Source organism: Papilio machaon, chromosome 9 (genome assembly GCF_912999745.1).
Source record: "Papilio machaon chromosome 9, ilPapMach1.1, whole genome shotgun sequence".
Taxonomy (NCBI): domain Eukaryota; kingdom Metazoa; phylum Arthropoda; class Insecta; order Lepidoptera; family Papilionidae; genus Papilio; species Papilio machaon.
The window spans coordinates 7,534,391-7,559,460 of NC_059994.1; the positions used below are offsets into that span (position 1 = coordinate 7,534,391).

Here is a 25,070-nt window from a genome sequence, read left to right on the forward strand (position 1 = left end):
AATAAAAATTAGTTTAAAACTGTGTAACACAATGGCTTATCAAGTCACGTCCCTGTTGACGTAATTAATTTGAACAATAGGGTTATGTTTTATTCCTTTATTACAAAATAAAAATTTGTTATCTTATGATTCTTGCGATACTTTACAGTGGCTTGCAACTTAAATGCCTTAAAGCCAACAAAATAAAACTCCAAAAGTACACATCACAATCGTTTACTAAAACCTCTTTTCACCGAAATTAATTTATTGAAAAAAAAATAATCTGGTCTGACAGCTATGACCATTTTTTTCTGTATTACAATGTGGCAAATGAGCAAACGGCAACCTGAATTCCCTGAAATGGCGAAGCGACCACTGCCTATTTATATCCGCAATTAGGTACAGATGCGTCGCGTACCTTTAATCGACGTAGGAGGAGACTCACAAAAAGATAATATTTACCCTTTCTATGCGTCCCCTCCTCCATCAAATCCACTTTCCTTATAAGAAAAAGGTGGAAAGGGAAAGAAGACTGAAATGAGACCTCCGGCGCCACACTTATCAGACGAAATGCGCAATTACTTTTACTTCCCATCTGTCTTCTGTGTGGTTGTGGCATTTTACCGAGCGAGCCAGCTCATTCGTGCAACAGATGTTGTTGCTGGCGTCTAACACTGCTTAAAAAACAATTCTTGTCAAAGCAAACATCGAAATTAACTTATAGACTGTTCCAACTTCACTTACAAAAGGAGTCGGCTATACATTATACTTTTTCTATTGTATAAGGTTGCAATCAAGCAAGCGGCATAGCGACTCTATATATTTTCGATAATTTTATGGAAGGAGGTGGAAGTTGATAACCAAAACAGGTAATTTGGTTGATGTTTGACATTTTTTTACATTTTATCTTGGAATAACGTTTTTTTATATAAAAATATCATAAGGTGACATACGAGCAAGCGGCCTCCTAAATACGCATAAAAAGCGAAGTGACCACTGACCATAGACGTCCGCAATTGGAGATGCGTTGCCTACCTTTAATCGACATAGGAGAGGACACACAGAAAGAGGATATATCCTCTTGCTACGCGTCCCCTCCTCCTTCAAATCCACTTCCACTTTCCATCCTTTCCTTAAAAGAAAAGGGTGGAAAGGGACAGAAGACTAAAATTAGGTCTCCAGAGTAACACTCATCAGACTGTACGCTGAATTGCTTCCACTTCACGTGTCTTGTGTTGTCGTGGTATTTCACCTGTCGACCCGACATAAAAATAAAGATAAGTTTACCCTGTACAATTCTTAGAACTCTATTAATTACATTTGTTATAAAGTGTTTAACGCCTACGATAACATTGTTATGTAGTGCGCAAGAAGTAACTATCGTCTTTTGTTGTTAAATTTCTGATATAATACCTAATGACGCATAGTTTTTAACTATTGTCATAAAAATGACCAAAAAAACAATGATAACAGTAGAGTATTTTAAAGAAGGAAATGCGACATAAATAGATATAGAGAAATTAATATTTTAAGGCACATAAAACATTTATTTTATTTTCCACTCAATTAACACACTTATAGTAAAACTACAAAAAATATTATATGTACATTATACCACAGATAATACAATACTAGTATTGATAGATTGTACAAACAAATTAAAATCTTCTTAATTAAAAACCTAATCACAATAAATTATTATATCTAATGTGTTAAAAAAATTAATAAATTCACCAACGTAAACTAAAACTTAATTTCTTAACTTGTACGAATGTCTTAAAAACGTGATCCCAGATTTTCGAACTGATGCCGTACGCTGAAAAAATAAATAAAAAACAATCATATTAATTTACAAATCACAAAAAATAAGTGAAAACTTACAAATTTTTAACAAAATTATCAGCGTAAGTATTATTTTTTGATCTCGGAAATTCGTATTAAAAAAAAAAACAATATTTATAAACACTTTTTTCAATCAGGGTTATATCTACTTTTTTCGATTTTATTATTATGACGTCACAATATGGCGGAGTCCTTGCACATTGTTATTTAAAAAGCATATAGATTTTGCACCACCATATTATGTTGCTGACAACTGGATATAGATGTACGAGCAAAAATAATACAAAATTGATACTTGCCTTTATCATGATTAACGAAATGGTGGTTGGAATGATATCGCTTCATAGCATAGAGATAGGTCCCGTCTTTCGGTGAGCCGTGGTGAACGTAGTAATGGATCATATCGTAGATAAGGTAACCTGTGGATACAAAAGAAGAACTACTAAGGCAAAGAAGTTTAACAGTGGTACAGCCAGAGCTGGGCATTAACTCGTTAATCCGTTAATCGTTAATTAACGAAGTTAACCTTTTTGCTTAACGGATTAACTTTTAAGTTAACTTCAAAAAGTGTTAACGCTTTTGTTAACTTCCGTTAAACTCAACTTCCGTTAATAAAAGTCCGTTAATCGTTAAATTAGAAACTTGGAGACGTGCTGTCATTTTGTTTAAATTACGCGCCACGCCACGCTCGTAAGTTCAGCTATGTTGGGCGACTGTCGGCGACTCGAATTGGTGAACGAACGAATTGATAATTGATATATGTGAAGTTCGCGTGCAAGTGTGATGCATCAGCGTCCGGGAAAGACGTGACCAACAGAAAAAGAAGGTTCGAAATAGTATATTTCATTACGAGAATATAAAAGCAAGAGTATGTAATAGCCCACATTCCGAACGCTCTTTGTCCCTGCAATACGCCACTTTTTGAGCAACTGTATTAAAACACTTTTTTACTCGTGCTTTTTCTTAAGCTTTTCCAAACTCGGGCGTTCTCTTTCCCAACCGTCAAAATAATGTTTATTAAAAAGAAAAAAACAACCGCGAAGTTTTTACAAAAAAAAAATATCATTGAAGTTTTTATGATTCATGCAAATTTTTCCAAAAAGAAGCTCCTAATTTGTTACAATATCAGATTTAATGATTTGATTCAATGAATTAGGTTAGGTTTCATTTTATTTAATCTCATTAAATTTAATTTTCATTTCATATTAATAAAAATAATCTACTGAAGACTTGGCCGTTTGGGCATAGTTCCCTTTGCCTTCCCAGAATGGGTGAAGAAAACAAAAAAAAAATCTCTGTTTTTATTCTTTTACGGTTGGCGCCATTTTTCAAACATTTTAGTTAGTTGAGTTTATTGTGTTTTTATTATTCTATTAAATTGTTTCGTTTTTCGCAACTATATTAAAAATAGTTGTTTAGTACACGTGCGGAACTGTCCTTACAACTTGTTCCAACTGTCAACCCTCACCTTCGGCTGCGCCTCGGCTCGGATAGACATTTGTCGGAACTCTTTGCAATGACAGGCTTTCCGCACTCGTAATGAAATATACTATAATGCATTCATACTTGTCTCTAATACTAATGTATTATAGAATGTATAGTCAAATTACTATTTTAAACAAGTGTCGCCACAATAAGTGTGAAATTAGTATGTATAATTTTGGTATGGTTAACTGTTAACGATTAACTTTAATTAAATTAAATAACTTAAATTTTCGAAAATTTAACGCTTTAACGATTAACGAAGTTAATTTTTTAATTAACGAATTAACGATTAACGAAGTTAATTTTTTAATTAACGAATTAACGATTAACGAAGTTAATTTTTTAATTAACGAATTAACGATTAACGAAGTTAACTTTTCGATTAACTGTGCCCACCTGTGGGTACAGCTAACAGCATAATTCACTATTACGATAGACATCTTTTTTTTTATAAAAAAGGTACCAGAATTAAAAAAAGTAGAGCGCTAATTTTTTTGTTTCGATTACTTTTTTTTGCATCACTAGTAACAAATTAAGTAGTAACACTATTATATAGTAACAGTATTTTACAATCATTTCAACGAAATGACGAAAACATTTTTTATCAAAGTTTTGACATGCACATGGCTTACACAAATCGATAGCTTTTGGAGATAAGATGTTAGTTGTAATAGATTACGTATCAATACAACATTTGCTATACTAAACCTTTTACGATCAAAGCCAAAAAAGAAAACAAATTTATATAAACACTGGCCATTTATACAATGCACAACTGTAGTCCGATTTATTTAAAAAAAATCTTTCATAAAGGGATTTAATTCACTGGTTATTTTCCATCTAATAATTAAATTAATACATCTAATAATAATCTAGATATCATTAGATTTTACAAAAATATATAGTTTGATAAATTTTATATTCTTACCTATTAAACCTCCGATCAATTTGATAATAGGGTACGACACAAACGGGTAGAGCATGTAGTATATGAGGGTGGCGAGTAATGCAGCAGGAATAGGCGGAAACACCTGTCTGAGACCATCGAATGGCACCTGAAAAAATGATATTAGAAAATTACAATTGGTATTTAAACACTAAGGAAATAATAAGAATGTAGAACAGAAGGGAGATGCCACAAAGGCGGTGCGGCATCGCAGCCGCGCTTTTTTTTACAATAAAAAAATAAAACGGCTTACTAAATAGTCTTAGTGACGTATGACACGACAATACGATTCAGTATTTTCAGTATCAAACTTTGAATTGTTATAAATAAGCAGCCATTATTTGAATTCTGCGTTGCGGTGTATTACAGCATTTTTCGTGTGGCTAAGACTCTTCGTACACGAGGAAAGGCAAATCTTCGAAATACGGCGATTTTAGTTGTTAAGCGACTAACGCAATACAATGTCATAGACTTTCGTACACAGCGCGCGTCGCCGACATTTCTATCTGACATCGCCAAAGACAGTAGCTAGTTATGCAGCCAGTCCCAGACTCCATAACGCTGACTTCATGTTAATCACCGAACCCCACGGGCGGGCGACGCTGACACAGCTATCAGTTATTTAGACTAGAGCTGGGCGTCGTGCATCCGTTGTAGAGATAAGGACCGTAGCTTTAAGATCAATGTAATAGAATTAAGTTAGTCTGTAATAAAGTATCGAGCTGTAAACAGTCTCAATTATTCTTTTTAAAAACCTTCGGTCGCCTCCTCGAGATTTAACTACCTTAAAACTTGTTTGTCAACAAAGTCGCTGCAATTTTCAAGATGGCGGAGCAGTTCACTTGTAGTCACTATGCCTGTACTGACCGAAAAGATGCCTCGCTTCGACGATTCAATGTTGCTTTTATGCAATTATAAATATAATTTTCAACGATTTACATTGCCGTGTGTACTGTACGCAACATAATATGGTAGGTCTTACTGTACTGTCTGGGCCGCGAAATCATTAGCAGCAGGTGTATCACCGTGTGGCATCTACCTTCAACACTTTTTATTCGTGTCATTGTAAGATATCAAAACAATAAAATTAATGGTTTGGAACACGCATCCGATCAACTATTGGCACGGCATTGTAAACGTTTTTAAACAAATTGTTCTAAATTAAATGAACACATTCCTAGATTGATGCGTGACTGCGCAATATTTTTCATCAATAATAATCTACTTGATTGTCTGCGTATGTATACCTTATATGTGATCTATTAAAAGTTATTTTTTTATCTTATCTCGTGGTTAATTTCACAATTTTTTTTAATCTAATATATAAAATTCTCGTGACACAGTTTTCGTCACCGTACTCCTCCGAAACGGCTTGACCGATTCTCATGAAATTTTGTGAGCATATTCAGTAGGTCTGAGAATCGGCCAACATCTATTTTTCATTTTTTTTTAACTGCGCGCGGACGGAGTCACGGGCGACAGCTAGTATTATATAATAAATCTTTATTGTACATTTTACACAACTGTTTTATTATAAACTTGGCTTCTTTACCAGGTTTCCCTGTATCAAAGGAACCAATGTCTAATTAGTTTTGTTTTTGAATTATACATAAAACATAATATAATAAAACTAATTAGACCAAAGTATCAGTTGTTTTTCAATTGTGATGATTATTGCACATTACATTTTTTTCGTACAAACTAAAGATACAGAAATATTTTCCTCATAATTTAATTATAATAAATTGGGAACAGAATTTAAAAACAAACAGATGTTTAAATTGACTTTACAAGAGTCTCATAGTATGTTCTGTGCCACTACGATTTTAATAACACTGGTAGAGACTGCAGCAGCAAATCGTTGCACGAATGACAACGCATGATGTGACGCACGCTACTACCACACAAAAGACAGTTGTTCAGCATTTTATCTGATGAAAACGTACCTTATGATGAATTCCATGAATAAGGAAATGTATCTTTATCAAAAAAAGATTCGATCCTGGGTTGAAATGAAAGACCCATCTGTGTAGTGAGTACTCGAGAATTGTCCACAACAAGACTCCGCTTAATAAATGTTGTATGTATTGTAGAGACGTAAGACTGTCAGAGCCACAGGAATCTGTAAGAAGTTGACGGACATTTAGAATAAATTCTAGTAAATTTTCACAACATTCGAAACTCAAGACAGTTCGTTGTTAATAAAAATCAGAAGTAAAAACATTGTATCAAATGTGTTTTTGTTTTAAGTATACACTAGCTTTTACCCGCGACTCCGTCCGCGCGGAATAAAAAATAGAAAACGGGGTAAAAATTATCCTATGTCCTTTTCCTGGTTCTAAGCTACCTGCCCACCAATTTTCAGTCAAATCGTTTCAGCCGTTCTTGACTTATAAATAGTGTAACTAACACGACTTTCTTTTATATATATAGATTTACGTATGTTTTTTTATAATAATTGGTGTTTAAACCACCAATTGCAATTTCTGTGCCTTTCTTTCATTGTTGGGTATTTAATATAGAGTTAAATTTGCAACAATTAGAATTACATAAATTAAAGATAAAATAAAAATAAAGAGGAACTGATTAGGTTGCAATCCTTGTTTCAAACCACATCCTTAATATAGTAAGCAATGGACAAATTTCACATTTTAAACTTACCTCCGCAATTAACATTTTCAGCGTACACTGTCACCATCAAATATATGATTATGGGTATCCAAAACGTGGGTACCAAATACCATTGTGTGTACGTCATACTTTCCATAATTGGGTTGGCAAACAATCTGCAATCCCTGAAGACAGCACTGTGTACCCATTTGTCATAATCGGACGCGATCGCTCTTAATTGACAGAAGATCGGCTTAGACCAGTCCAGTCTGCTCTGGAAGTAAAAAATATTATTAATATACATTGATTCGATAAGCACTACTGTTAGTAATTGCTATATTACAACCATTCTCTGGTTACCTGTGAACAAATATCCTTAGAACTAAAATCTAATCTGTGACTGACATCAATCGAAGAAAAACCTAACGGAAACCGCGCTGCAAAAACTTTTGCAGCAAGAACCCACACACCACCCTCTTCCCTACTCAGCTGTGAGCCTAGTCGTATATTTGCGAGAAGCGCCTTCTTATCTTCATCGTCAATTATGTCAAAATTTGTATGATATTTTTGGTGTAAATTACGGCCGATAAAAATTAATTTTAATACAAATTTTATCGATCACGATACGATGGCAATTATCATAAATATTCGTGCTAGGCCCGCTGTACAAAAAATACTTTGAAGTAACCAAAATCTTTCAGTAGATAGTTCCATGTCCTACGCCGCTCGTGGTCATGTGGCTTATAGGCAGAACATGACCTTACTTTTTTACTTCTTTAACACCGCCTAATCTAATACCTTATATTGTAAAGAGATTAGAGCCTGACATATTATATCTGCGAAGAAATTCAAAGATATGTGTGAAGTCAACCAACTCGCACTTGGCCAGCGTGGTTGGCTATGGCCTAGTCACCCTCCTAACTTAGGGTAGGCTCGGAGCTCTTCGGTAGAGACGTATAGCTGATGACGATGACATATTGTAAATGCAGTCAAATCTCCTCATATGCGGCGGTTACGTTCTGTAAATGTGCTGCGGATGACGAAACTGGTATCAAATATTATTGCCTGCGAATTGTGAAGTTTAAGGTGATTTGACTGTAGCTTACCTACACTTCACAGCACATCAACCTTTACACTAAAAGTTGAGAGCTATATTCAAAATCCTCACTTATTAAATGTATTCCGAAAATGTACTGCGTTATCGGATCGAATACGCTAATAATAATAAATAAAAAACACGAAGGAAATCAATGATTATGTTCAATGTTCATGTTCATAAAAATGAACGTTACGTTTTCCTAGTTAGTGTAAAATGTTAATTAAAAATGTAACTAATTATTTGGTATTATTTAACACTATTTACACGAGTCTCGAATACTTACAGTCGAATTATCAGTTAGGCATTGTCAAGGTTGTTGGAAACGAAAATTCACAGTTCTATGTATGTACAAACATATCTTGCATGCCATTGCTTGTTTACAACCTAATAGTATCACGTTGTAAACGTATTCAACTGCCCAGATACTAGCTAACTGCAGGAATAATAATAGTTAAACCTCTGTTCCACTAAGCGACTATCCGAAATAATACATAAATATATGAAGAAAAAAGCAAGTGAGTGTTGTTAGAATTGATTCCCAGGAAGTTATTAAGTATTTAAACTATTTTTAATTTTTAAATAACGCGACCATAGCCAAATGGTTAGGAGTACGCTCTATCGATGTTGAGTCGCGGGACACCGGTTCAAATCCCACCATTCCAAATATGGCGACCTGTATTCTAATACAAGTATTGAGTTTATTTAATAAATGTTATTAAATTATTTATTTATTATACAAAATACCAGTTAATCTGTAAATACAATGAGTCAAACGACGCGACAGAAATTGTTACGAATTGTTATCGATTTCAAGCAATAGATAAAAAAAATATCGTATTTTTGGACACTTGAACTCACAGGTGTGTTTTCAGTCTACGTGACTAAAACTATGTTATCAATTTTTATGTGAATGTTAACCTTTTAGAATAAATAGATTAAGCTAACATTCCATAAAAAGATATTACGAGTAGTACAGTTTTTAATTCGCAATACCTTCTAATCTATTATTTATTTCAAACTAGCTTTTACCCGCGACTCCGTCCGCGCGGAATTAAAAAAAATACACACAAGATAAAAAGTTCCTATGTCCGTCTCCTAGTTCTAAGCTACCTCCCCCATCAATTTTTAGCTAAATCAGTTCAACCGATCTTGAGTTATAAATATATAGATAAAATCCATTTAATATTATTCTGGGATTTGTTAATCAACTTTCTTTTATAGTATAATTTTTTATAATTATTGTTTTTACATGAAAAAAAAACCAAGACATTTCTCTTTCTTCCATCATTTTTTAGTCTTCTTCCATCAAAGCCTATTTTAAAATTATCTAATCACTAGTGAATAATTGATTTTGTAGTTATAGAAGTGCTTTGGACATAAAATATTTTGCTTTTGACTTCTTAATTTGACGTAATTTTTTTTTTGGAAATTTTTCATGAGACCGCATAAGAAAACAAGTAATGTCACTTCTTTTATTAGAGATAATTAGAATTATAAGAGATTTTTATGTTATCATCATCTCCCTGACCTTATCCCAATTACATAGGTTCGGTTTCCGTCCTCCAAATAAATCTGTCTGCCGTCATCTTCATTGTTACCCCCTTCTTGATCTTGTCATTTTCACGCAATCCATCTTCTCCTCCTAGGCTTAACCCTTCAAGAGATTTTTATGTATAAGTACGTTATATAATTACCTCTAATTCCTCCAAATGTGCAATTTCCTTTTCATCTCGATTCGCTTCCTCCTTCGTTATGATCCTTCCATTGCTACTAACATCGCCTGTTAGAACACCCTGCTCTTCTCCTACTTTAAAATCACCAAGCATGTGATACGCACTATTACTATGTCCAAACATCTTCATAGCTTGTGTAATCGACTTGCCCTTATACCTCTCTAAAGTATTCACACCTCCCGGATGGTCCTTCAGGAACCGACTTAAGTCGTAACAACTCCCGCCAAACGCGACAGGAAAGTCGTCGGAACCCATAACAACGACCGTCGAGTTTCGCGCGCACGTTAAAACTACCTTATCAACAGTCCCGTGAGATATGGCAGATGGGAAAATATTACCATTGGTTCTCGAATCAAAATTAATTGTATTACGTCGAGTTATCTTTTTGGCTCCGTTACTGTCGGTTGCAATATTCTTAATGGGTTAAATATGTTTCAGATTGCATATAAATGTAAATTTAATAATAAAAATCGTAAGTAGGGGTAACCGGATTCCTAATGAATATATTGTTAAAGACAACTTTAAAAACTAATAAAACTCCTTACAACTTCATCGAACGTATAAATGCGACTGTTCAAATGAATCTTCTTATTTTCTGAAGGTTGCGCGTTATCGTGATATGTTATTAATTTGATTATTGTAATCATTAGTGTAAGATATTACGTTTAAAAATGTATGGATGGTATTTCCGAATAGATTATTGAATGACTAATCATTATATGAACCAAGACAGAATCGAAATACCAAGTGCTATGTATATAAGAACATTAGAATGTTTTGGTTCGGCTAAGTATGTTTCCCATGGAGTTCTGATCTTAGCACTAAAATTAGTATTGTCATTGTACATTGTCGAAATAATTGTCCATAGGTCTCGTCGATGTACTCCCGATGCGTTCCATTGGAGATCCCGGAAGCCTCGAAGTCACACTTGAGGTTAGCCACCGAGGGGATTTAAGTGTCTAGGAATCTCACATAACCCTGTCTTTCCAAACGGCAGGATACCTTACGAAAATGTCTATAATTATGTATTTACTCTTTCTTTAAGTTGTTTAGTTAAATAAACGAATTATTTTCACGATTAACGATGTTTAATTTTAGGTAATTAAGAATGTGGGAGACATTTCGATGGCGGAAGTTGAGTTTCACACACGCAGTTTTTATTACCTGCTTTATCAGTTAATCACCAGACACCAGATAATTCAGCATTGTTAAAGTTTTTATTGTTACTTTATAAAACTTTGTATCCTGCGTTTTTTTTTTACAATGCAAAGAGCTCGCTTTCCAATTAAAGTGAAAATTTGATATTTTTGAAAATCTAAGAAGCATTTCATAAAACGTTCATATTTCGTCGTAATAATGTGCTGTTAATTCAAAAAATATATTCCCAGTCGCATTATGGTTCTCGGTAGAGTGTCGCATTGTAAAGTCTCCGAAACTACTGAAACGATTCGGAAAATTTTTACTAGATTTTTTATCTTTTTTTTTCTTTTGTATCTTTTTTCATATTATTATTAAGTCAAGGATAATGATATGATTTTCTCAAGTGAGAAGAAACAAAAGAGTCCGCACAAAAACAACTACATTTAAAATTTACTCATTTGCTGTGCAAAAAAAAAATTAAATGCATTTTTAAATATAAAAACGACACGAATAAAATATAAAAAGAAAACATGACGAAATTAAATATTTATGTTATTTTTTTTATTAAGACTATAATGTATTCTTATTCAATGTTGACGTGAATAATTTTTTTTTATTTAGTTGAGTAAAATATTTTATTAATGTTATTATTTATTCTTCATATTCATTTATTATCTTATTTTCTATACTGTATTTTTAATCTATCTATACATATAAAAGAAAGTCGTGTTAGTTACACTATTTATAACTCAAGATCGATCGAACTGATTTAGCTGAAAATTGATGGGGAGGTAGCTTAGAACTAGGAGACGGACATAGGAACTTTTTTATCTTGTGTGCATTTTCTTATTCCGCGTGGACGGAGTCACGGATAAAAGCTAGTATCTATCTATCTATTCTATATATATATACTAGCGACCCGCCCCGGCTTCGCACGGGTGCAATGCAAAATATACCTACTACAGAATAAATGCACAATTTATTTAAGGTACTTAAATGGATAAGGATTAATGCTGTATTGTTTAAAATCACTTCGTAAAAGAATAAAAATGGTTATGCTGGGTTATCCCTAAGAGATAGACATATACCATCGCGGACTTTTTTGTTGAACTTTTTAAGGTGAACAATACTGTAGTACATTATTTTGGTCCATCTCGTAGGGTTCAGCCAGCGTTTGCAATATAAGCGCAAAAAAACGTGCTTATTTACGACATCACATTAGAAAACTTTAAATTTATCAGTGTTTCTCTACTATATTATGCATTTATTATACATACAAACCTTCCTTAAGAATCACTCTATCTATTAAAAAAAACCGCGTCAAAATCCGTTGCGTAGTTTTAAAGATCTAAGCATACATACGGACATACAGCGAAAGCGACTTTGTTTTATACTATGTCTATATATATAAAAGAAAGTCGTGTTAGTTACACCATTTATAACTCAAGAACGGCTGAATCGATTTGACTGAAAATTGGTGGGCAGGTAGCTTAGAACCAGGAAACGGACATAGGATAATTTTTACCCAGTTTTCTATTTTTTTTTATCCGCGCGGACGGGGTCGCGGGTAGAAGCTAGTTCTATATATATAAAAGAAAGTCGTGTTAGTTACACTATTTATAACTCAAGATCGGTCGAACTGATTTAGCTGAAAATTGATGGGGAGGTAGCTTAAAACTAGGAGACGGACATAGGACCTTTTTTATTTTGTGTGCATTTTATTCCGCGCGAACGGAGTCGCGGGTAAAAGCTAGTACATTATAAAAAAAAAAACAAAATATATTATTTTAAAAAAAAGTAGTGCACCATCGGTTGCGGAATCCCATGACTCAAGCAACCAGTGCTCAGGGCTACAGAGAAAGGACTCCTCACTATGCATTCAGTTTCTAAAATAGCTTCCTTATGTATCGAGCCCTTAGTCCAACTGTTTAGCGAGACCTTCTTAAAATGTTGGTCGAAGCTCTTCGCTATCAGTCCACTTACCGATACGACTATGGGAATAATGGTTGTCGATTTCATAACCTCGTAAGACAAGTCTAATTATTTTAGCGATGATAAATATTTTAGCAAACTTTGAATGGGAAACATAAGAGTAGAAAGCAGTTATTGCGACAAACAAATGCTTAAAGAAAAAGCTAAACCCACTAAACGTAACCTGGTCTAGTGGTGAAGTCTGGCCTAGCAGATGACGTTCGACCATTTTTAACGCAGAAAGGATTAGTAAAGTAAGTGGATTTGATAGGAAGGATACTTTTTTATTCATCACATCATTTAACAACACATTTAAGTTTCCCTATTTCTTTTGGCGCCGTCACTTATAAATATTTGAATGTAGTCGTATTGTCCATGTCCATGTCCATCGGAGGTCAAGGGTGGCGACCTCCGATCGATATACAAATCCGAAGCCACCATATGCACTGAACTGCAACTAGTTCCCACGTCTTAAACCGTCATAGTTTTATAACTGTTACTTCTTGTTAAGATATAGGTATTTCTACGGTAAAAATATGTCAACGACGAGTGCCTGTAAATTTCGATAATTTATAATCAGTCAGTTTTTTTTTTATTCTGTCTTCTGTACAAACTGATACAGAAAGGAAAAAATCTAGTCGACTATTCGTTTATGCCACAGAATTCCGTAAACTAATTAAGGTTTGGGATACATGAGTAGCAGAGTTTTATAGCAGTTTTATTTACGTACTACAATAAAAAGTTAATATTATCTCTAACGACATAATTACGATAACAATAAAAATATGCATTCAATACTTAATCAAATTGGATTTTAATACATTTTATAATCAAGACAATGACTACTACAAAATAATTTCTATATGAGTTATCGAGGTAAGTCTCGCCCTTCTCTGTTCGCCGTCAACTCCTAAAGAGCATAACGTTGGAGTGATGGTAATTTAAACAAAGGAATCCTACTGCCAATCGACTTGATACAAAATTTTAGTCTATAACGCTATCTAATATTTTACTTTGGCATTAATTAATTAACTAAAGAACTAGTAATTTAAATAAAATTGCATATTACAGTATCGGTTATATTATGTATCACTGACACTCTTGTAGTTTCGTAATACGATTGGTATTTAAAAAAGTCGGTTAACAATGTTAATTTAAAAAATAGTCTATACTATAATATTATGAACAGGATATATTATGATAAAATTGTAGATTTCAAAAAGTGCTGCAAAAAATCCGGCGATGGCATATCTCTGTATTTTACGATTTTCTCACAATAACCCCTTTTTGCTTAAGAAACAGCAATGAGTTTGAATTATGTAGTTATAGAGTTTAAATTATACAAATTAGAATTAAATTATGAGAACTATCATACATTAAATCAAATAAAAAATAGAGTTCTAAATAGAGAGAAAATGGACGATACATTATGATGTGACATCACGCCAAACTCGAGTTAAAAATAAATACAACCCTAGTCAACTCGATCTAATCTCGAGTTAGTATAAATCGAGTTGACGCATCGCACTACGACTACACTTCTGTCACATCACTAGTAATGTCAAAAATGTATAGCTTGTGATGGATGATAGCTTGTTTGATTATAACAATACGGAAATTACAAATTAAATCACAGCAATTAATCTAATTAAACTGATCAGTTAATTCAATTGGTTGTTGTTAAAGTATTAAAAAGTTTCGTTTGATGCGATTCTGCCTGCTTCAGTGCGAATAGCGATATGCGTTGTTTGTGTTACTTGACATGTACCTATGTTTGAGATTTCCTAAATAGAGCTTTGATGTGTTTAAAAATAACATAGTTGTGTCGCGACGGATCGGGCGGCCGCGTCTGATCTTGTGAATCGAGCTCTTCACCATGGTTGCCAAGTCTGCGCTTAATTTTACTTTGCTTGTACTTGGTGAGTAAGATTGACAATTTATACTTTTAAAGAACGCCTATTCTCCGAGTCTTGGATCATGGCTTACAATGCGTTCATTTATAATGACCAGAAGACCTCATTCAGTTCATAAATTTTGTTATATTCTTGTAACATTCCAGACTTCATATTGTTTTGTTTGCTAAGTGTTTAAGATATTTAACCAAGTAGTGCATCTTTAAAGTGTTCAGAATAAACATCTATCGTTAATAAACATAAATTAAGAATGAAAGAATGTTTTTCAAACAAATTTATTATTCATCTTATTTAGTAAATTGATCTTAGGCTTTAAACATCTTATTTGAATTTTCTAATATATAGGCTTAAACTTGTTAACTAAATTCTCTTAGTATCCACGACCATACTGATAGTGGGTTAGTAATAATAAGATAACATTGTTTTTTTTGCCATTTATTACTTAATAATAGGAAATATTTTCAATTTAAGGTATACAGGGAACAGTGCTAGGAGCACCTCCTATGGAAGAAAACCTACCACCCAGACCAAAAGGTGGTGGTGTAGAAACTAAGTACTGTGAATTTTTTAATGACTCCTCAGTATGTGATGAAACAAAAAACCCTAACTGTCCACCTCCTGAAGTGAAAAGGGATGAATGTCAAGCTATAGAATCAGACAAAAGTAACCACTGCTTTACTCTTTGGCATTTTAACAATGAAACCAACAAAGCAACGGTTAAAGTTAAAGGATGTTTTCTTGATACGGTAGCTTGTAACGACAGAGCATCGAGTTGCAGATTACACAATGTCAAACTGCCACTATTACATTGCTGCTGCGAAGGTGACATGTGCAATGAGAATGCAACATTCCCTGGGTTAGAGGCAGGTATGTCAGCACAGACTGAGTTACCACCGGAAAGAGTACCAGCCTCACCATTACCAACCCCTGATGATGATACGAAAGCTGTCATTGCATACACATTGACTCCTCTATTTATACTGTTTGGGGTTTTAGTAGGATGTTACCTATTGTATAGGAAACGCAAAGGTAGCTCTTTTGCTGAATTGGCAAACGGTGAAGCTTCGCTATCTAGGCCACCATCAGCGGGTGCGGGTATGGATCATGAGACTGGTGGATTGCTAAGTCAAGTTACATTATGTGAGGTGCGAGCGCGCGGTCGATTTGGTGCAGTTTGGAGAGCAAAGTTAGGTCCAAAAGATGTTGCAGTGAAAGTTTTTCCGTTGCAAGATAAACAGTCATGGTTGGCTGAACAGGAGATATATCGTCTTCCGAGAATGGATCATCCTGATATTTTACACTATATCGGAGTTGACAAAAAAGGCGACAATCTGCAGGCTGAATATTGGCTTATAAGTGCATATCATGAGAAGGTAAAGATTATTTTTAAAACCGGTAATATATTTGAACCTCGATACATCGAGAATAAGATGATTTTATTGCATTTAAATATAAAATAATTTTTCAGTAATATTATTGTGTCATTTTTAGGGTTCTCTATGTGACTACTTGAAAGCACATACCCTAACCTGGGCTGAAGCTTGGCGTATAGCAGCCTGCGTCGCTCGAGGCTTAGCACATCTTCATGAAGAAGGAGGTGGAAAGCCAGCAGTCGCTCATCGGGACTTTAAATCAAAGAATGTGCTTTTAAAATCTGATATGAGTGCTTGTATTGCCGACTTTGGTCTTGCATTGATATTTGTCGCTGGTAGAGGCTGTGGTGATGCCCACGGCCAAGTTGGAACGCGGAGATATATGGCGCCTGAAGTATTGGACGGAGCAATAAATTTCACTAAGGATGCTTTCCTGAGAATTGATATGTATGCCTGTGCACTTGTGTTATGGGAAATTGCATCGAGGTAAGATATGTTTTAAAAATTATATAAATACTTAAATAGTTTGTTCTAACTTAGACGTAATAAAAATACATTTTGTAATTCAAAACTTTTCAGTGCAGCATTTTTTAAATGCTGATCTATCACAACATAATATTGAGGTGCATTCAGGCTTTATAATCTTACTAATATTATAAATGTGAATGTATGGATGGATGTTTGTTTAAAAGTATCTCCAGAACGGCTAAACAGATCTCGATGAAATTGGGCATAGATGTAGATCATAATCTGGATGAACACATAGACTACTTGTTATGTTTTTTTTAAATTCCGCTCGGACGGAGTCGAGGGCGACAGCTAGTGTATTGATATTCTGCTTATGTTGTGATATTTCATAGGAATTAAATTACATTTCATTATTTGCGTAATTGTACTGTCCCAAAACAACACATAAAAATACTTGCAGTTTATTGACCAATATGTAAAATACTTTCTTAATTATGTTTAATCTTCCACAAATCCACACTAAGGGTGACCATTAAATAATTCTGAGTAGTAACTAAAATTCAATTTTTGACTAGATGTGATGAAGGTGGTGTGGAACCAACAGCTCAGTACAGGTTACCCCTTGAAGAGGAAGTTGGGTCCCATCCGGGTCTGGAGGAGATGCAGGAGGCTGTTGTACAAAGAAAACTTAGACCACATATCCCACCTCGATGGCGAGAGCATCCAGTGAGTATGGTATTCTATGAGATTCAAATGGTTGGTATAACCACATAGAAAATCCTCGTATAAAACGAGCATTTTATTACATATTTAAACAGAACTCCTCACTATATTCTTGGCCAATACATAATATAGAAGTTGTGTATCATTGCTTAAAAATCAGAACAGATGAGCTTAGTCGCACAGCCATTATGTGAAGTACCTACAATTTGAAATCCAAGCAATGATTATTTCTTTATAAATTAACTCGTCTTACAGGGACTATTTGTGCTTTGTGATACGATGGAGGAATGCTGGGATCATGATGCAGAAGCTCGACTGTCCGCGTCCTGCGTGCTCGAACGAGTGGCAGCTCAGAGACCAGCGTCAGCCACTGCCCCAGCTCTTCCACCTTTCACACACGACACCACTCCACTGCTCATCCACGAGCTCGCAGAGCAACAAGTCTGCTGACCGGTACAAGATCTGCCCTTGATTGAGTTTTAAGGGTCAGTACTTTGAACATTTTATTAATATTTGTGGTATTTGTGAACTATAATGAACTTTTTAATGTTCCATTATTTGTTTTTATAGGTTCAATTAATGAAATACGATTGATTAACAAAAGTTTTATTTGAAAATGTTAAAAAATGTGCCCATTTTTGTCATTTATGATCGTATTTTTAATGACTGTCATATTATAGGGATCATTTTTAAATTATCTTTCAGCCATTCAGTATTCAAAGTGTAATAATTATAAGGGAACATGAAAGTTTTGAATTACTGTATCAGTTATTGTGGCTACAAAAACGTAACAATTTGCTAAACTTTTTAGCATAGATAATGAAATGTTTTGACAGCTGTCATTATGACGTAAATAGTGATGATCATATTGTGACGAGACATCGATTCAAAATATTGTATCGATTATTTAACATTCTAACGACCCTTTTTTGACTTTTCCATCAAACATTATATGCCACATTGTGGTATCGAGAGATTATTGTTTAAAATAATTGTTTTTATTATTCTATGGTTCTTGGCTTTGATTAAAGCACGATCTTGCCTACTATAGTAAAGTTTAAGGCCTATTGCATTCTTTTCTCTCAATCTCCTTGAAATAACTAAAACAGCAATATTTTATTACACGGATGTATCGAAAAGGAACCCTCTCGGTAAAAAACGGCCGTACTTTAAAGGCTTTTAAGGGTTTTTGTGTAACCACTGGCTTATATTTCGCAGCTAAAATTATTTTCTTCTTACTGATACTTTTTTAATATGCGACAGTTTTTTTTTTCGTCGTATAGCTCAAAATTTAAATGCATTTAATAAAAGTGAATTATTCTTTTTTACATAGTCTAGTCTTCAATAATTTTGTAAGCAATATTGGCATCTTATTAAATTAAATATAACATTTTATGCCAGATACTCGTCCTGTATTATTTTTAGTGCGAGAAAAATATAGTGGCATTGAAAGTGTTAAATCATCATTTTTGTCTAGGCCTAATTATTATTAGAATTTAACAATTACTGGCCGTAAATAGCTTTATATTTATTTATTAAGATAACTAACAAATCATATTTTTCTAGTATAATTTTATATTATTTTAAGTGATTTTTTGATGTATGTACTAATAGCCTTATGGCTGAGTAGGATTTATGGCATGTTAATTTTTAATTGCGAAAACATTTGTAATTAACAAAGAAATCTTTCCCAAGTAAACCAAATGAATGTTAAAAATCATATTTGGAAAAATTTGCAGTGAATATGGCATTTAATTAATATATTAAATCTCAAAATAAATCAAAGATTTACAGTTATTTGTTCATTTCTGCAAATAAGAAGTTGGTCACCAGGATCTCTGTTTAATATTCATCTTTACATTTAGTGCAACTGATCCACTGAGTTCTTTCATACATCGTCATAATGAATATTAATATTGCCAATTTCAGAACCATAGATATGTAACTTATAGATAGAGTTTTTAATAAAAGATTGACGTCTAATCGGATGTCAATTTTAAAATGTCATTTTATATTATGACAACACTGAGGAAATTTAAACAAAGTACTCCTGAATTAATATCTGTAGGTTATAAATCTATGATTATAAATATTGCCATTATTCATTTTTATGTATTGATTGTTTTTTTTTCACTAACCAAGTGCTTATTATGAAACAAAAGCAATTGACGTAGTTTAAGAGACGTAAGTCACTAATATAGGTTATAAATAAATGAAAAAAAAAATGTAGTTTTAAAATTGGAAAGTGTTGTTGCATAGCGGAGTTTTGTGATCTTTTTTAATATTGTCGTTTAGAAAACTAGTTTATCTTTAAAGAAAATCATATATGAAACTTATTTCTGATATATATAAAAGAAAGTCGTGTTAGTTACACTATTTATAACTCAAGAACGGCTGAATCGATTTGACTGAAAATTGGTGGGCAAGTAGCTTAGAACCAGGAAACGGACATAGGATAATTTTTACCCCGTTTTCTATTTTTTATTCCGCGGACGGAGTCGCGGGTAAAAGCTAGTTTCTGATATTTAAATATATGATTTTCTTTAGATATAGGTTATGTCTAAAATGTTTAAAGAATGCACTATTAGACGTGAAAATTTCTGAATCGTAATATAATTATCATTGGAAATGATTGTGATTGACAAAGCATATTCGTGTTATGGAAAAAAAATATCAAGGGCTGCCAGTGTTGCCCGATGCCGCGAGCATATCACCAACCATAGACTAAGCAATGTTGCCAAATGTAAATACAGATAAGTTTTAGGTATTTTTGTCTGAATGTCAATGTTAGGTTGTGAACACATTGCAGCACATTTTGTTGAATACGATCTTTAATACTGCTATGTTTGTACATATGTTTATATATGGTCTAATCAATTATTGTTTAAATTTAATAATTTTCAATTTAAAATACGCGATTAGGAAAATTTATTGATAATAATTCATGAAATCCGCCCAAATTTTCTTTGAGACGTTATTGTCAATTTTTGTTATACTTGAGGGTGTTTGTTGTTAGGCTTGTATTATGAAGTTTTTTTGTCATTTTCTACATAAGAGTTATTAATATTTATAATTCTTATGTTTAACTGAATTGGTATTTCAGTCTAGATATTTGTTATCTATGTATAACACTAGTGTGTTCACAACTTAGTATAAAATTAATCGAAGTATAATTAGTAAAAATCCTAGTTTATGTAGTGAATAGAAAAGTTAGTTATGTTCCGTGGAGATTCTTCTACAGCTGGAGCTGACATATTTGATTTATTTTCTATTTTCATTAAGAAAGATAAATGTCTGTTAAAATTTAATGTAATAAAATATATTTTCTAGAAGAATGTAATTGTTTTATTATATCTTTTCTATTAATTGTTGTGTGATTTAATATTTAAGGTTCTGTGGCTAAATGCATTCGCTTTGAACACATTTTGTTGAAATATATTTGGAGGGGGGGAAAAAAACACATTTAAAGTATGAAAATTTCGATTTTGTTTAATAATCCGGCAACCATGTCCGTTGTCAATGACCTGGTTAATACAGTTTTTTTTTTTAAAAACTTGATTTTGGCAACAAATCCATTCTCACAAAAGCATCCGTCAATTAGGAGACGTCTCGCCTATATTCATATATGTACAATCTTTTACATCTTTTAGACTTTGTGAGAAACATTTACGACTTTTGGGAATTTTTCTCTCTCACCTCATTTTAATATGCAATATTTATAATTAGACATTTAAGACATGAAGCCAACATTTTTGCCTTTGGTATCAATTTTAAAGAAAATTATAGCAACACTGCTCTTTGAAATACAATTTAATTTGTGCGTTTCGGCGCGAAAAAAAAATCATATTTTTAATTGTACTTGAAATTAAAAGACAATTAATAATTTTTAATAGCATTTTAAAATAAATTATAAATAGTCCATTATTCATAAAATATACGACTGAAAAAAAAATTACAAACATAACCTCAATATAAATGTCAATGTCATATTTTGCAAATAGGACAAATAAATGCAAATATACAGATTATATTATATCTTATTTAAATTAACTATTTTTAATTAACTGTTATTATGTCCAAATATATAAACTATACAAAAATTCGCATTTAATAAATATAACAAATACAAGATTATCAATTCAATTAGAACCGAAATACTTCCATCTATTGATATATTAAAACAAAGTGAGAGAGAAAAATAGTTTATGGTGGGAGTAAGGAGGTAGTATGTTGCTAGGAGCGATGGTTCATCTCCTCCTCGTGCCTGTTGGTGGCTCGCAGGCAGTCCTTATGTACTTTGTACTCGAGGTTCACTGTACTCGGCAGCTGCAGGATCCGTTTCATAGCATCCCGGACCCGGGCTGCTGCGGCTAAATCTGTTGCCGTTCTGTGCCACACAGCCAAATGGTCTTCCTGGGAAAAACAACATAGTCTATTTAGAAACCATTGACCATAACGATGGAAAACATTTTGGAAAAATATTTTATTTCTTCCAAACAATTTTTTTGGAACGAAGTTCCTTATCTCGCGTTGTGAAAGGGGGCTAGACGGAAAAAATTCTTACGAAAAGTTGTCACGACACTTTTTGCTATAGTAAGTATGTTAACGACGAATGAGCGCTACTTCACCATGGCAACGACGTGACAATATATAACGAAAATTCATAGAAATAAAATGTACTTCTTGTAAAGACTTAAGTTTTTTATTCATAGAATAAACATTGGTTCCTTCACTAATTAATTGAAAGGAACTTCGTTCCATCCGGGTGTCCCTTGTTTTTTTTCTTTTTTTATTTCTTTCTTCTTCATAAAATTGATTTAAATTAGTGTAAGCACAAATACAACATACATGAGATAAATTATCTTAACATGGTAACAACATTGTGCATTAACAAAGGGCAGGGTCTTTATCACCCTGCCTTTTTCTATCCAGAGGATAGACACAGTATTTTTCTTCCGTAAATCTCTATCAGCTATCATATCTTAATATAGTCACTTTTAAAATCCACTATCACAATCCATCCATACATTCTTCAGTGTTCCTCTGTTGGTATAATACTGGCATCCCCTCTTATTCGCTTTCATAAAAAACTTTACCAGCTGTAGAAATCAACATAATGTCTTTACTACATAAAATGACAAACCTGGAAGCGTACGGAGAGCACGATGCCGCATAGCTCCGGACCCACCATGAACTGTTCACCCAGCATCGCCATGCAGAGTTCCTCCCACGCGCGCCCCGTCTGGGACTTGCGCAATCTCACAACCTGTAACACACAGTTCTTGTATTTTTAAAACATCTTGGTGACTCCAAAAATAGCAATTCTAATCCACATTATGGACTTTCACAACCTTGCTACACAATTATGTACTGCATTCGAGCACTGTGAGGTAAACCAAAGTGTGCTGTGAAGCCCGGGTGAAGTCTTTCTGGGGTGTATTGATAATGCTAATGGTATACTATAAGGGTTCAGAGGAAACTAATAATATAAAACTTAGTAATACATTATAGTATACTATATACTAAAAAAAAATCTGTGTTTGATTATCCTAGAGTTCTGTGAAATACTGTGACTCTCAGAAGGATTCCAAAGCCAAAAAATTTGAGAGACGTTGCTTTTGAGTTGTTATTGCATTGCATTAAGAATTGTATAATACATATAGTAAAATAAAATTTGCTTGTTAACAATTTTTAGATATTAAATTAGGACAATGTATACATTTTTAGATTAAATAAATCATCAGAAAAATAAATAATAATAACTTATTGTAACCTCAATATTACGCTGATAGTAAACTTAATCTTTACCCATTTCCCACCATTAACATTGGCAGGGTCTTCCCACATAGGCTTGATGCCTAGTTTGAAGAGGTGCAGGTTGGAGAGAGGCGGCAGCTCGTCGGGGCGCGACAGGTGCGAGTACAACCCCCACCACTGCTCTACGCTGCCCATGCGACCCACCATACGTAACGCCTACAAAACCACATACATTGTGACAATGTTAAGAAAACTTTAAGCCTTTTAACAAGCTTGGGGTATGAATCTTATAAGAATATGTCAATATGGTTTACTGAGGTGTTTGAAAATCTCTCAAAACATCATATGTGCTTGTTCATACTTAAGCTCGGGTGCATTTTCACATTAGCTGCCAGATATTTACTATATTGACATATTAAAACTGGTTAAACTTAGTATGTGTTGTGTATATTGTCAGCGATCAAAAATGCTTATTAGATGTGAACCTCATATAACTTTAGAAGTTTGAAATAGACACGGATGGGGCGCATGCTGTGATTAACTCGTCCATACCCTCGGGTATATATGATCCAAGCACTAATTATAAAAAGATGGCATAAAATCAAGTGCAGTACCTCTTAAAAATTATCACACTTCTATGTATCAAAATCAAACAAATTTTAAAGTGAAGTTTATAAGAATTATTATATATCTCATTTTACCCAAATTATTATAATTTGTTGTGAATCGAAAAATTATATTTCAAATGTGTTATATTAAACTGTTTACTTTGTTTAAGACTACCCACACAAACAATAATCCTGACTGCATCAATGTTGATATTAGTAGGACTCTAGTTGTTCCAGAATTTTATTAATTTACAATATAATTTTACATAGCACTTGTATATAAAATATAATTTTATAAAAGACAACAATATCAAATTCATTACAGTAAAATAATTTTCATAAAACGATAACTATGTTGTCTTATCTTGTTCAGTTTTATAAATATCAATAATAGCTGTTGCTATAATTATTTCTATTTTAATAAATCCTAAACTGTCAAATATATTTCTAATGTTTCCATTCATAATTGTCAAATGTTACACTGGTGATACATAAATAAATAAATAAACAATTAACATCAAAACAATGGTGAAAATAAGATTTACCTGGCCGTAGCCCGTAGTGGTTGTGGATAGATCACGAGTTGGCGGCCGTTGGGAGAACCACATCCAATAACTGTACTCCAACTTGTGTTCATGAGGAGGTACGTATGGCTGGATACCTTCGTCCTCATTACGATCATCATCTTCATTACCTGTATGATTCAGCGCGCCTCCGTCACCGGAACCAGACCGTCGATCAGGTACGTTTAAGTTATAGAACTTGCACATTTTACGTTCACTCATGTTATGCTAAATGCACTAACATGATTCCCTAATGGTCTAACCCTAGGACACGTTGCTATCTATATAGTATTAGTCTATTCAAAAATTGTTATTTACAATTTTATAACTACATTAACTGATATTATTAGGTCGCCTTAATATCATTTAATTTTATAGCAATAATAAGTAACTCATAATCAGCCTATTCCCTCTTTTTCTATGTATAAGTATAACCTTTTTCTTTCCGTCATCAAAATTAGAACTGTCAATGACAGCATGGGGAGACGACCAACGCGCTCCGCTGGAGATAAATAAAAATACAATTTGATGACATAAATATTTACTAAATATTTTTCCATTTGTTAAAACCTCTCATGTTAAATTAATTTAGTATATTTTGAATTTGTTTTAATAGAATAAATTTTAGAAAAAAGAAAATTATGATATTTAGTAGCAAATAATATTCCTTTTTAAAATGCTTGGACGGTAATGTTTGGAATGGGGTTTATTTATATTGTTTTGATGAAAACAGCGATGTACACAGAGATTGAAAGAATGTTTATTTTTATTAAATGAGATCCGCACAATTACATTTTTCCCAAAAAGAAAAAAAAAACAAATGTCATAAATTTGACATACCAAAACGTCAAATTTGACTG

The 25,070-nt window shown here is 33.2% G+C and overlaps 3 protein-coding genes across 3 annotated transcripts; 1 reads left to right on the plus strand and 2 right to left on the minus strand.

The window, feature by feature from the left end:
• Positions 1–1,676: 1,676 nt before the first annotated feature.
• On the minus strand, positions 1,677–10,244 carry LOC106712918 (dihydroceramide fatty acyl 2-hydroxylase FAH2). The gene is made up of 6 exons (XM_014505595.2): positions 9,656–10,244; positions 6,914–7,136; positions 6,199–6,374; positions 4,235–4,361; positions 2,121–2,240; positions 1,677–1,795 (listed from the first exon to the last, which is right to left on the minus strand). Exons 1-6 carry the CDS (start codon positions 9,947–9,949, stop codon positions 1,710–1,712), a joined length of 1,026 nt encoding a protein of 341 aa, XP_014361081.2. The 5' UTR covers positions 9,950–10,244; the 3' UTR covers positions 1,677–1,709.
• Positions 10,245–14,376: 4,132 nt separating this feature from the next.
• LOC106712937 (activin receptor type-2A) lies at positions 14,377–18,511 on the plus strand. Its single transcript, XM_014505618.2, has 5 exons — positions 14,377–14,724; positions 15,190–16,091; positions 16,210–16,577; positions 17,135–17,285; positions 17,538–18,511. Exons 1-5 carry the CDS (start codon positions 14,682–14,684, stop codon positions 17,730–17,732), a joined length of 1,659 nt encoding a protein of 552 aa, XP_014361104.2. The 5' UTR covers positions 14,377–14,681; the 3' UTR covers positions 17,733–18,511.
• Positions 18,512–21,362: 2,851 nt separating this feature from the next.
• Positions 21,363–24,663, minus strand: LOC106712939 (eukaryotic translation initiation factor 4E type 2). Its single transcript, XM_014505619.2, has 4 exons — positions 24,193–24,663; positions 23,091–23,255; positions 22,426–22,548; positions 21,363–21,695 (listed from the first exon to the last, which is right to left on the minus strand). The coding sequence occupies exons 1-4, from the start codon at positions 24,430–24,432 to the stop codon at positions 21,516–21,518; spliced, it is 708 nt and encodes a 235-aa protein (XP_014361105.1). The 5' UTR covers positions 24,433–24,663; the 3' UTR covers positions 21,363–21,515.
• Positions 24,664–25,070: the final 407 nt, after the last annotated feature.